At 38.1% G+C, this 13,550-nt stretch overlaps 1 protein-coding gene across 2 annotated transcripts in view; it reads right to left on the reverse strand.

The window, feature by feature from the left end:
- Positions 1 to 13,550, reverse strand: part of ZNF385B (zinc finger protein 385B) — a 267,317-nt gene that overhangs the window by 84,069 nt on the left and 169,698 nt on the right. For both annotated transcript variants that reach the window (XM_034428666.3, XM_034428674.3), the window contains one exon: positions 3,060 to 3,202. In XM_034428666.3, the coding sequence (XP_034284557.1) occupies positions 3,060 to 3,202 (143 nt within the window). The remainder of the gene's footprint in view (positions 1 to 3,059; positions 3,203 to 13,550) is intronic.

Raw genomic sequence — 13,550 nt, forward strand, 5'->3', positions numbered from 1 at the left:
TCTCTCTCTCTCACACACACACACACACAAACAAATATATAACTTTGCAAAGGCAACAACTGGCACTGGTTCAAACTCCCTCAGTCTGGCAGTGCTGATAATGCCGATCTTCCCTTTCAAATTACAATGACAATTTTAATGCTTTGAAATGGTTCTAAGTATTATGTATGAACAAACTGTGTTTACTCACTGGACAGCATTATTCACAAATTGACTTGGATCCCTTTTCTTTTTATTGCTATGAGCTGATTATTTACACAGTGTGTCCCTGCTGAATTGTCTGAACATACCAATACTGGCTCTACAAACATACAAGGTATTGGATTTAAGTCACATACCATATAAGTTCACAATAAAATTGCCTGATCCATGCTGTTATATTTAAAAACTATTCGAGATTTAATTTAAGAACACCAACAATGTTTTATGGATCATAATACTAAAGACAACATACCATAAAGTAATCAAACCGTATTTTCCATTTACTAATATAATGACTGGAAAAAAAGTGTCTCCAACATTGTGTGTACAATTCAGATATGAACAAGTTAACAGTTTTTCTTCACCCATTTTGTACCCTGCTTTTCAGATGTTTGACTCCAAAAACATTGAAAAAACACTTCGCCAAAATTGAAAAAAATAGTGTCAAATCAACAAGTATACATTGAAAAGTAAAAGTAAAAGATTTATGAAGAAAATCAGAAAATACAAAGAACACACAAAATAAATAATATGAAGAAGCCCAAAATAAAGATAATCATTTATGTTACCACATCAATAGTCAAAAGAAAGATACACTATTAGAGAATGGAATTTAAGACCCATAGACAAGCAGAAGATAGAAAGAGAAATTCTACACTTAGAATGAAACTGAAGCTGAGCAAGGAGAAGGAGAAAAATCAAGGATAAATGGGATTTTTTTTTTTAAAAAAAGTAGATTGAATCAGGATTTACAAATGTTAAATGGACACAAGTCATTAAATGAAGAATAATTAATCTGCTTATATCCAAGGACACCCTAATGTGATGTTCCTTGATATGTAGTAACAAAATAGAAAAAACAATTATTTGAAACACCCTTAAACTGTGGATTTCTAATCACATTGATTTAAGGGGAATTCTTGAATTCAAGGCCAGGAACAAATGCACATTCATGTTTAGGCAGAAATGTTTCTCTTACATGCTTGCTGATTTTAAAATGTAATTATGCTGCAAGATTCAACATCTCCACCCCAGACCACCCCAGCGAGGCCCTTGATGTGATGTCCCGCTGCCTGGAGGCCGTGCGGGTCTGGATGGGGAGGAACAGGCTCAGACTCAACCCCTCCAAGACCGAGTGGCTGTGGCTTCCGGCGCCCCGATATAGTCAGCAGGTGCCATTGCTGACTATTGGGGGTGAATCTTTGCCCCCCACAGAGAGGGCTCACAATCTGGGTGTCCTCCTGGACGCATGGCTGTCTTTAGAAGAGCATATGACGGCCGTGGCCAGGGGGGCCTTTTATCAGGTTCGCTTGATTCGCCAGTTGCAGCCCTTTCTGGACCAGGACACCCTGCACACGGTCACTCACGCCCTTGTTACCTCCCGGTTGGACTATTGTAATGCTCTCTACATGGGGCTCCCTTTGAAGAGCACTCAGAGGCTCCAACTGGTCCAGAATGTGGCCGCGCGGGTGGTTATGGGCGCAACTCGCGCAACACCCCTCCTGCGCGAGCTGCACTGGCTCCCAGTGGTCTTCCGGGTGCGATTCAAGGTGTTGGTTACCACGTTTAAAGTGCTCCATGGCATAGGACCCGGGTACCTTCGAGACCGACTTCTGCCACCAATAGCCTCCCACCGACCAGTCCGCTCCCACAGGGAGGGTCTCCTCAGGGTGCCATCGGCCAAGTTATGTTGGCAGGCGACACCCAGGGGGAGGGCCTTCTCTGTGGGAGCCCCAGCCCTGTGGAATGAACTGCCTCCGGAAATATGTAAGATCTCCGACCTCCGGGTGTTTCGCTGCGCACTGAAGACCCTGTTGTTCCGCCAGGCCGGGCTATCAACATAATAATTTTAAATTGGGGTATTTTAAATTTCTGGGATTTTAATTTGAGCCTAATCTATTTAATGATTTTAAATTTTTAATTGTTGTTTTGTTTTGTGTTTTTAAATAGGCTGTACACCGCCCTGAGTCCTTCGGGAGAAGGGCGGTATAGAAATAAAATAATTATCATTATTATTATTATTATTATTATTATTATTATTATTATTATTATTATTATTATTATTATTATTATTATTATTAAATCTTATGCCTCTGATTAACAGAGCAAAAATCATGGAATTAGATGGTATAATAGCATTTGAACCAATAACTGCTCCATTATGCAGCGCCAGGGAACCAAGATTTCTTATCACTCCGAACCACAGATACTCTCACAGACATGCATACAGCAAACAGCCCAAGTGCGCTTTCTGGTCAGCAAAATAAATGGTTTCATTGCGTTACTGTACAATAAGCCAAAACAAGCTCCTACTTAATTAATCAAGTTTCATAATTTTAAAGCAAAATAAAAGGAAATAGAAACATTTCTTCAGCCATGAGGAAAAAAAACCACTGACTGGTTTTCTCAGACTTCTACATATGCTGAATGGATTACCTCTAGGGAGAGGCAGCAAAGGAAACAAAAGAAACTGGTTCTGAGGATAATAGAAGGTAATTAATTGTGAGGACTAAATGTCTTTCCTTTTGATAGTGCCACAAAACAACCCAGAACCACCTGTGCGGTGTAACTAGATAACTTGTTTTGAGTGTATACCCTCACACGCACACAGACACACACATAGTATTAGAAGCTTTGCAAAAGGTGTGGTTCAGTTCAGTATTTTATTACTGCCAATGTCCAGAAAGCCCAACAATGTATGGGTTAAAGGATTCCATTTCGATTTAGTGCCCAAGATTAAATCCATCCTCAATTAGCACTAAACGTATGGTGAGACCAGTTGACAATCGATAGCACAAGGATGTATTTTATTTCACAGCAAATAAAGCAACACCCAATGAAATAAACTGTTTACTTACAGTGTTAAAATTTGGGAAGAGCCCAACAGCAGAACTGGTCTCCACAGGGAAGGACACAAATGATTTGACATCCAGAGAGGGCTGCATCACAAGGGTAGGTGTCCGGACAAGCGCTGGGAGTGAAGTACTATGGCACGTGCTACCTGCAGAGAGGAAGACTGTTAAAAAGGATCGTGACTTTACTAGGTAGTCCTCGACTTACGACCAAAATTGAACCCCAAATTTTTGTTGCTAAGTGAAACATTTGTTAAGGGAATTTTGCCTCATTTTACAGCCTTTGGAACCACCGTTATTAAGTGAATCACTGCAGTTATTAAGTTGGTTGTTAAGCGAATCTGGCTTTCCCATTGACTTTGCTTGTAAGAAAGTCATAAAAGGGGATCATGTGACCCCACTGGCAACCATCATAAATATGAGTCAGTTGCCAAGCACTTGAATTTTGATCATGTGACTGTGAGGAGATTGCAACAGTCATAAGTGTGAAAAATAGTTATAAGTCACTTTTTTTCAGTGCCATTGTAACTTTGAACAATCACTGAATGAAATGCTGTAAATTGAGGACTATCTGTATTTTTTTTTAAAAAAACTTCACTAAACATCAGAACATATCCATGTCTTTCAGTAATACATGCTGTTCAAATTATATAGTATCTATGTTAATGACTTAATATGATTAAAAATTATTATTTTCTCAGAGAACATTGAGAACTTTAACATGGATATATTCCACAAAACCAAATCATACTGTCAGATGAAAACAAAAAAGCACAAATATTTTGGTCAATGGATGTTGAATATATAATCCTTAATTATGGACAATCATGCTGACCTCAGTAATGATAAACCAGGAATGTTTAAAATGACAGTTTGTCAGACATGTCTGGTTTGCTCATCTTTTATTTTTAATCTTTCAATGTTATGGTTTGTGTACTTAAGCCATCACAGGAAAGTGATGGCCTTTCCTCTTCCTTCTTAAGCCTAATGGTTTCCTACAGTATCATTATTCAGATATTGTAGGAATTTCAGATATTGCTCCAAACATTTTTCTGATCCTTGAGGAGTCTGTTTCTCTATTTGATGTTGCTGTGCCTTTCTTTTTACTCTCTCCAGTTTAATTATTAATTTCTTTTATTGGTGTGCTATAATATAAATTAATACGCCTAGAGAGACAGACCAGTCCCTTATATGTGTATACAGTATAGTGCCTAATTTATTACGTATTTCACAAATTATTGTCCCTATACATTATTGGTATAATATTTTTTAAAGGAAGCTAGCAATTTTAAATAACTCCCTAATAACTAATATTGGAGTCACTGTCTGGCACATTGTCAACAGACTTCTATTAGTAATCAGAAAGTTACAGCAATAGCTACCTGCTAGAAGATAAAGGAGGCTTACTCTGCAAGCCTGCATAGCTAGGATGAATGCACAATGAGCAGATTAATTTTACTAATAATATGGACTTTGCAAAGTCCAGGAAAATAATACTGATAGTTTCAGGTGTTACAGGTACAGATGGATGTTACATTGCCCCAAAATGGAAATCACTTGTTTATCATTTGTTTATCCAAATTAATTTGTCCAGTTTGTTAATAATTTGCCAACATTACAGCACAGAAAAAAGAATCAATAGTAGCTAGCTTACATGGACCCTAACCAGGGCTGGGCTTCAAAAATTTTAGCAAGGGGTTCTCTGCCCGGTTGATGGGTGGGCGTGGCCATGGTGGCCATGGCCTAGTCGGCCTCCTGCACCATGGGGGGGGGGAAGTTTGCCCTCCTCGGGTTCTGGAGGCTTTTCTCGAGCCTCCTGGAGGGCAAAAATGGTCTCTCCAGGCTCCGGAGGTTCTCTGCCTTCCCGAACTTCTGGTAGGCCCATTTTTCGCCCTCCCCAAACCTCCGTCTCCGCCCTGCACTTACCGGCATCCAAAATGGGCTGCGTGAGGACTCCTGAGAGGGATGGAGTGGGCCGGGCTGGGCCAGCCAGGAGTGGGATTTGGGGGTTCTCCAAATTGCACAGAATCTTAGCTAGAGGTTCTCTCAAACCCCTGCAAACCCTCAGCAGCCCATCCCTGACCCTAACCACATGTTTGCTAAGGAAGGCCCACCCTGACATTAAAGGAAGGGCCAGTGAAAGGGAGAGGCATTCACTCTTTCAAAAGAAAAACTACCTTGGTATCTAGTGAGTAATAGGACAGAGGAACTGTCTATTTCTTCCCATTTTTATAACTTTTCTACAGAACATTAACTATTTTAATTATTAATGATTTAATTTATTTAGCTGCCCATCTCAACAAATGACTTTAGGCAGTGAAGAGTGTTAAAAAAAATAAAGATACATAAACAAAAATGAAAATACACAGTAGTCAAGAAAACCACAACCACCAACAACAAAGCCAAGAGACAGGTCCCTTCACACACTTGAAGTCGAGGGCAAAGCATAGGCTCATGTTTCTAGATCTTCTGAACAGCCAGCATGGTTGGCTAATGGTTGGTAATCTTCAGAGAGATTGTTTCAGAGGGTAGGCACTATGGCAAAACAAGGCTGGGTCTTCTGAGTCCTGCCAGCTGCCAGCTGCCATTCCTTAGCTGATGAGACCTGGAGCATACCCTTCTTGCTAAACCTGGAATAGTGGATGTGTGACTGTGAGTAGAATATCCCAGTTCAGGAACAGGTACAACCAACATACAAGATGTTCAAAAGCCCTCCAAGCCAGGACTGCCACCTACTCTTTGAGCAAAACCTGTCAATCCCCCAGATTGGATGCCAAGTCTGCCTGAGGTAGTGCCATCTCATTCAGAGACAAACACGGAATATCCCTGGCACAAGAAGGCTAAATAATCAAAGCCATTCAGTCTTGCTTGGGAGGAGCCGAAGTCTACTACGCCCCATCCAGCCTCCATTCTCTGGGACAGGATGCCCACTGCATCACCAGGGAAGCCTGTGGTGAAGATATAAAGCTAAGTAAAGCTGTCAGCAAACCATTAGATGACCTCACCCAGACTATTAGATGACCTCATCCAGAGGCTTTCTGCTGATATTCTGAAAAAGAACTTTTAGAAAATAACTAAGAGTGGAAAATTTATTCAGAAAAGGATTCTTTCGACTGAGTAATATTTTGTGATGCATTTGTCTCACATGATCTCTTTATACAATGTAAATTAATTGAACCTTTAACCAAGGATTGCGTTAATTACTATCAGTCAGGTATATGAAAATATAGATTTGATTACAAGTGTTTATCATTGTGTGGCCATAACTAAATGAAATTAATAGCACAATTACTCTACAATCAATTATCCAGTTGTCTTACCTCACCCAGATTCATGGCCTACTCTTTTAAAACTCATGTCTATGAATCAATTAAATTATTTCAACAACCACTAAAGGCAGCTTCATAATCCATATGCTTTTTTCAGTTCGTGCTACATCATTCGTTATCTTCCTTAATCAGCACATCAATAGAGCCTTGAGTTTTTATCACTCCAATCCAGTAGTCCTCTACTAAAGTTTTCTTTCAATATTTTTCTCTAACTTTTTTTTTAATGATAAGCATAACGCCTCTCCTCATTAAATTAAAATTTATTGGGTTTAACAGTCAGCTGCTTTCTTTTCATCAAGAGCTACTCAAACTTACCTTTTCCCGGTGAGATGTCATTTTAAAGCACAGAGATCACTTATGACAAATTTGATTACATTTTGTTTCTTTAGGAAAATTATAAAAATGATATCCTTTATTTCCTTTCCAGTTCCCTGTGCACATTATCTGCTTATAGCTCATCAAGTGCTTTTATACATTTCACATCAAAGACTTTCACAACGTTAAGTGAAAATCTTAGAAAAAAAGCAATCATTTATTTGTTTTTATGTATCAAATTTTATTATTATTATGGAAACTGCAGCATGGAAGATGGCTACCAAAATGAATAATTGCAAATTGCTGTGGCACCTCTACCAGGCTGATTCTTGTAGAAATTTCACTATAGAAGGTAAATTGTTGAAATACAACTGCCTTTCCTCTCCCATTGTTTATTGATTATAAGCTTTCTTTAAAATCTTTTAAGTAAATCAATGCTTGCCTTCAGGCTCTGATGTACATTGATAGCTTTTCTTAATTATCTGTAAGTCAGCAAACTATTCAAGTGTGCGCATAAATAAGAGAGAAGATAAAAATGTCTAAACTTTTAATAGCTTATTTAGGAATCACTATTATGTGTATATAGTTATTCCTGCCCTACACCCCCATAGACCAACATTATAACTGTCATGACTCAACCGGTTAGTTTATATTGGTGTCAATTGAAAACTTAAAAGAGAATTAATTAATCAATTAATTAATTAATTAATTAATTATTGATATCCCACCTTTATTATTTTTAAAAATAACTTAAGATGGCAAACATATCCAGCACACCTTCTTCCTTCTACTTTCCCCACAACAACCATGTGAGATGGATTGGCGTGATAGAGAGTGATTGGTTATGCATTTGTCTGTCCTGAATTATATGAATCTGCTCATCATAATATCCTTATTCAGGCATTTCAAAAAATGGCAAAACTTTCCATGTGAGTGACATTAAAAAGTATCCCATCCCCCGGCCATATATTACCTATAATGTTGATTAAAGAACGGTATTGACATATATAGTATAGATATCAGTAATGAGCTGTTAATAAACAGTGACTTCTGTGAAATTGCAGACTATGAAAACATCGGGTTTGGATCTGCAGAGAAATCAACATGAATGTACTTGAGTTTCTAAGTACAGGCTGTTTTCATAAATACCCATCTTAACAGCATTACAAGAACATCACAGACATTTCTCCCCACTATCGCACCTATACAGGTAGCCCTCAACTTACTACTATTTGCTTAACGACCATTTGAAGTTACGATTGCACTGAAAAAAGTTACTTATGACTACTCCTCACACTTACAACTTTGAAGCACAGGTGTCAAATCGTGACAGATTATGACTTTTTTTGACTTTGTGGAACAGGGGTGGGTGTGGCCTGCATGTGATGCATCCGGTCAGCGGGCTGCCAGTTTAACAGGCCTGCCATAAAGGAAGAGCCATGGTGGCGCAGCGTTTAGAATGCAGTACTACAGGCTAACTCACTGCTCACTCCAGGAGTTTGATTCTGACCAGCTAAAGATTGACTCAGTCTTCCATCCTTCCAAGGTTGTAAAACGAGGACCCAAATTGTCGGGGGCAATATACTGACTCTGTAAACCACTTAGAGAGGGCTGTAAAGCACTGTGAAGCGGTATATAAGTCTAGGCGCTATTGTTATAATCAAATGATCAAAATGTGAATGCTTGATAACCACATGTATTTACAACTGCAGCAAAAAAGGCCAGAAAATTGGGCACAACTCACTTAACCACATGACTAAGAAATGGAAGATGCAGTCCCAATTATGGTTGTAAGTTGAGGACTACGTTGTAGGGAGCCAGTAGTTTTATCTAAAAATTGCCTATTAGAGATCAAGATAACAACACAAATTCATGTTATTCAAGGTTTTTAGTTGTTTGAGGAAGCACACCCAGAGAGAATGAGTAGCAATTTAGTTCATTTTTAGTTCATTTTTTTTTCATTTTTCTTAGAAATGAAAGAATGGCAGAAACTCACTGTACATTTCCATCACCAGCTATATTGTACCCTCTCCAGTGGTGGGTTGCTCTCGGTTCGTACTCGTTCTATAAAACTGGTAGTAATACCGGCAGGAGGTTCCGCCCACCAACCCTGATGTCATCAAAACGCTTCTGCGCATGTGCAGAAGCTCATGTGCAGAAGCTTCTGCGCACGCGCAGAGCACACGCACAAGCAAGAGAGCACGTATGCGCGGCCCCGCTGCGAACCAGTAGTAAAGGTAAGTAGAACCCACCCCTGACCCACTCTATGTAGAAGATAGAAGGAATAGCCCTGAGGAACAGGAAGAAGAGCTGCAACCAAAACAGTGGTGAGACAAAAGAAATTTGAGTCTAATCTAGAACAAAATTGGAACTTGAGTAAGAGTCTCAGATAACATTCTCCCTAATTCAGACTTGCAAGATTCTGTTACTATAACCTTTTAATAAAAGTAGTATTTTGGGTTCCAAGTTTTTTTCTACCTTGGAGGGCTGACAGCATTTGCTAAAAAATGGAAGTAAGCCCATTAGCCCCATAAAATTGGGAAACTCTGGTTAACAATGTTTTATCATCTCTCTTCAAAAGTTTCAGAAGAATTTCAAAATTCCTGAGCTGTCTCTTAACAGCTTCAATGTATTTACATATCCAAGGTGAATTGTTTATTTGTCTAATTTATATAATAGTTCACCTCACAAAGCAAGTGACTTTGTGTGTGTATAATTAAACTAAAACAATACCTAAAAACATAATCATTAATTATTAAAAACATTTTAAAATCATAAAAATATAGATAAAACAAAGAAATAGTATTAACAGTAGAGTGTTATAATAATGCCACCTCATTAGTTCACCCATTCCCTAGGGTCTCCAACCTGCTGGCATAACCAGGTCTTGAGGAACTTCAGAAACTAAAGAGTGACAAGCCCATCTTTACCTTAAGGGGCAGAGATTCTACAACATGGTCACCAGAGCAGAAAAGGCCCATTTGCTACCTAGGGCCCAATTAATGTAGCTTCCTAGATGTCAGGACTTCCAACATGCCTTCTTTATTGGTTCTGGGGGGTTGGGCAGATGAAATCTGGGAGAGGTGATTCCTCAAATAACCTGGTCCCATACCATGTTGGGTTTTAAAGGTCAACATCAGCACCTTGAATTGGATCCAAAAACAACCTGGTATCCATCGCTTATCGCAAAGCAGAGGTGTAATGTGTATTCGCATAACTGCTTGTGCTGCTGCATTTTGCGTGAGATGATGAGATTTCTGGATACTCTTCAAGGACAGCCCCGTGTAGAATACACTGCAATAGTCCAACTGGGAAATGACCAAGGCATGAGTGACCATGGATAAGTCCTTCAATCTAGAAACAGGAGCAACTGGTGCATAATATGATGTTGTGCAAAGGCCCTCATAGCTGCAACTGTCACCTGCTCATCAAGCAGGAATCGTGAATCCAGGAAGATTCTCCAGATTGTACATAAGGTCTGTTTGGGGCAGTGCAACCCCATCCAGCACCAAAAGTTATATAGTCCTACAAATGGAGGACCTCAAATTATGAATATGTATTCTTTTAAAAACCCATGGGGATGTGGCCCTTGCCGCACAATCCTACACTTACATAGTCAGAAGAAAGGGTGCATCCAATGGAAGCTTTTGTAATGGAATTGTTCTGATGTCTTTGCCTTGTTTGTTCGTTTCTTTAGTGGATTTATATCCTACCTTTAGTTCAGGAGCTGAAGGCAACATATATAATTTCCTTCCTATGACTTTTCCATAGCCACTACCCTACTCTCTGTGGTAGCCTCAGTTAAGAGAAAGGGACTGGCCCACAAGCACCTTTGGTGGAATTGCCAGTCTTAATTACACCAAGCTACCCTTCAGAATAAGCAAGAATTTATCATAGCATTAGAACTTAGACTTATATACCCCTTCATAGTCCTTTACAGTCCTCTCTAAGAGATTTACAGAATCAGCATATTGCCCCCAACAATCTGGGTCCTATTTTACTGACCTTGAAAGGACGGAATGCTGAGTCAACCCTGAGTCAGTCAGGATTGAACTCCTGGCAGTGCGCAGAGTCAGCCTGCAATACTGCATTCTAACCACTGCACCACATATGTTTGCCTATCACTTGTTTCCAACTTTTTTTTTTCTTTCCATAAAAAAATGGGTTAAGCAGGAAAGATAGATGTTAATACGGTCAGGGGCACTTGATCTGAAAGCAGTGTTTCTCAGACTAAAGTCATATATTATGCTATGCTATGAATGGAATAATCAACAACTGATAGTTGATACTATACCTTCGATCATTTAGAAACCACAATGATTGACTCATATACTATGTTAAACTAAGGGTGCAAGGTGCCATCGCACATGCATGCCATAGTACAAAACTAAAATGATGTTATGAAATGGTTGAAATCTCACAAGTTTGCCACATCTTACATGATTTCAGCACTAACCCTGAATTCTTAATAGATTTTGCCATTCTCATTTGAAAGTCTTGCACAGTGCTCAGTTATGTTTTCTTCCAAATAAATGTACGTTAAGATGTTAACAGATTAATCTCTACAACATTATTTTATTCATTTATAATCTGAGGTCACCATCAAATAAGTTCTTTTCCCCTTCTCCCAAAACATTCCTGACAGTTCTACTGGATTAAATATGACCAGAAGGGTTGACTAAATCTACTTCCGTCAAGAATCATCACATCAAAAACAGAACCATGCTAACATTTCCTCTAAAGGTCAAAGACATTTACACCAATGCCCAATCAAATCTGTATGCAAACCATGTCTAAGCAAGGAACAACACTGACATAAGAAGGATGTAGCTGCCAACGTTCATTATAATTATGAACTTAACAGAAGTTTACAATTTAATTAGCCCTGTAGTGATCCAAGCAATTTAATGTATAAAATAAAGATATTTATTTAATATTTAAGTATTAGTCAATCTCAGGAACAAATATAAATGAATAAGTTTTGAATCCTGCCTTCCCTAAAAATCAGTATTATTGGACCCGATATTCCCAATAATGTAAAATGCTAAGTTTCCCCAATTTATTTGCCCATTTAGGCACAGTCTAAAATGAGCATGCTTTCCTTAAAGACCTTTAGTCTTGAAAAGGTCTTTTGCACTGGAGCAATTAACTTTGGAATAGTAACATTCCAATCATGGTGAACATCTATCTCTATAGTCACTGAGATGACATCAATTTGATGGCACATAATCAATCAATCAATTGTATTCGAAAGAGAATACAGTATTGGTGCAATTTCTTCAGTTACAGGAAATATTGGCCTTATTTTTATTTGTTTGTTTGTCAAATTTATTTACCACTCATCTCGCAGTTCAGGCAACTCTGAGTGGCTTAGTATGCCTCTTGATCCCAACCCTGGAAAGGAAAACACTACTGTCCCTCGTCATGTGTTCTTCATCTTGTTTAATAAATTATTTTGCTTTGCTCCTCCAGGGCAGAGTGGCTCTTGCCCCCATTACTGCAAAACAACTGTGGTAAAATACTGATGAGATCAAGATGAATTTGGAGAAAAAAACCTGGGTTATCTCAGTTCATAAAGTTTTTCAAGATCCGCTTTCAAAGAACAACTGTCACCAATCTCTCCTTCCAAGAGCAAATCCTAGATCTGAAGAGGAATCAGTGAGGCCTGGATGAAACAGAACGCTCACAAAATGTTATGTATATGGATGTGCACTTCATCTAGATTTTATGTTACACAGATAACAGGTTTTAAATTCTCAGACTATGAAATACAAAGGAAAAGATGATTTCTAAAGTTCAATGCACAAAATGCAGGGATGTATGAAATGCCATGATAAATAGAGAAAATATATCAAAATGATAAAACTCATACTTCACAGAGATGAAAGCTTGTTTTCATTCATCATTCTTTAACTTTGATTTAAAATCCACCAACCATCTTCTTGAATTCGCATTAAAACAAAGGATAAAATTTGCACCTGATACATTTTATATTTAATAAAGTAATTAAAGGTAACTGAAATTATAGTTTGATTTTACAAATGTTTTTTTAATTCACCGAGATTGGAGGCATCCGTTTAATAGGAATCAGGAGATATACAGAAAACTTAACATATTTTTAAATTTTAAATTTTTAATTGGTTTGTCATTTTAAACTGGGGCCAAATTAATATATATTCTTTTAATTGTTCTTAATGTTTGTATTGTATGTTTTTATCTGGCTGTACACCACCCTGAGTCCCTTGGGAGAAGATGCGGTATATAAATTTGAAATAAAATAAAAAATAAAATAAATAAATACAGAAAAAACCCTGGCAGATTATGCACCCTGATCTCATCAACTGACATGACCTCCTTGAAAGGGAGTAAAACAGCAATGTTATTGGAATGTAGGCATTTTCAAGAAGCTTATTTAAATAAAGAAGATGAACTAGGATGCCAGTTTAAGTAGAAATATAAGTAGTCAAACTAAGGAAATCATGTCAGAATGACAATCCATGAGACTGCAAAATTTTTATTTCAATAAGCAATCTAGCATTTCCAAAGCATTGGGAAAAATTTCATTTAATCATAGCATATAAAATGAAAATTAAAGGAAATATTTCACAGATTTGGATTCCTCAGTTTTTCAGGAACAAACCAGAAAAAGCTTCTAGAAGGAAATAAGAAAAAAAAAGCATGGATGTAGACACATGTGCATATATATGTTCCATTTTACCTTTCATATCCTCAGTCCTTAGAATGCATTCATCTCAGTACAATTTCATTTGTGCCATCTTAGGAAATGAAGAGAATGCCAGGGGCTTCTCATTTCTTGGGCTAAGGGCTTTGTCTTCTATAAGCTGACCAAGTA

The sequence above is a fragment of the Pantherophis guttatus genome, chromosome 1, assembly GCF_059756535.1.
Source record: "Pantherophis guttatus breed Tessera chromosome 1, ASM5975653v1, whole genome shotgun sequence".
Taxonomy (NCBI): Eukaryota; Metazoa; Chordata; class Lepidosauria; order Squamata; family Colubridae; genus Pantherophis; species Pantherophis guttatus.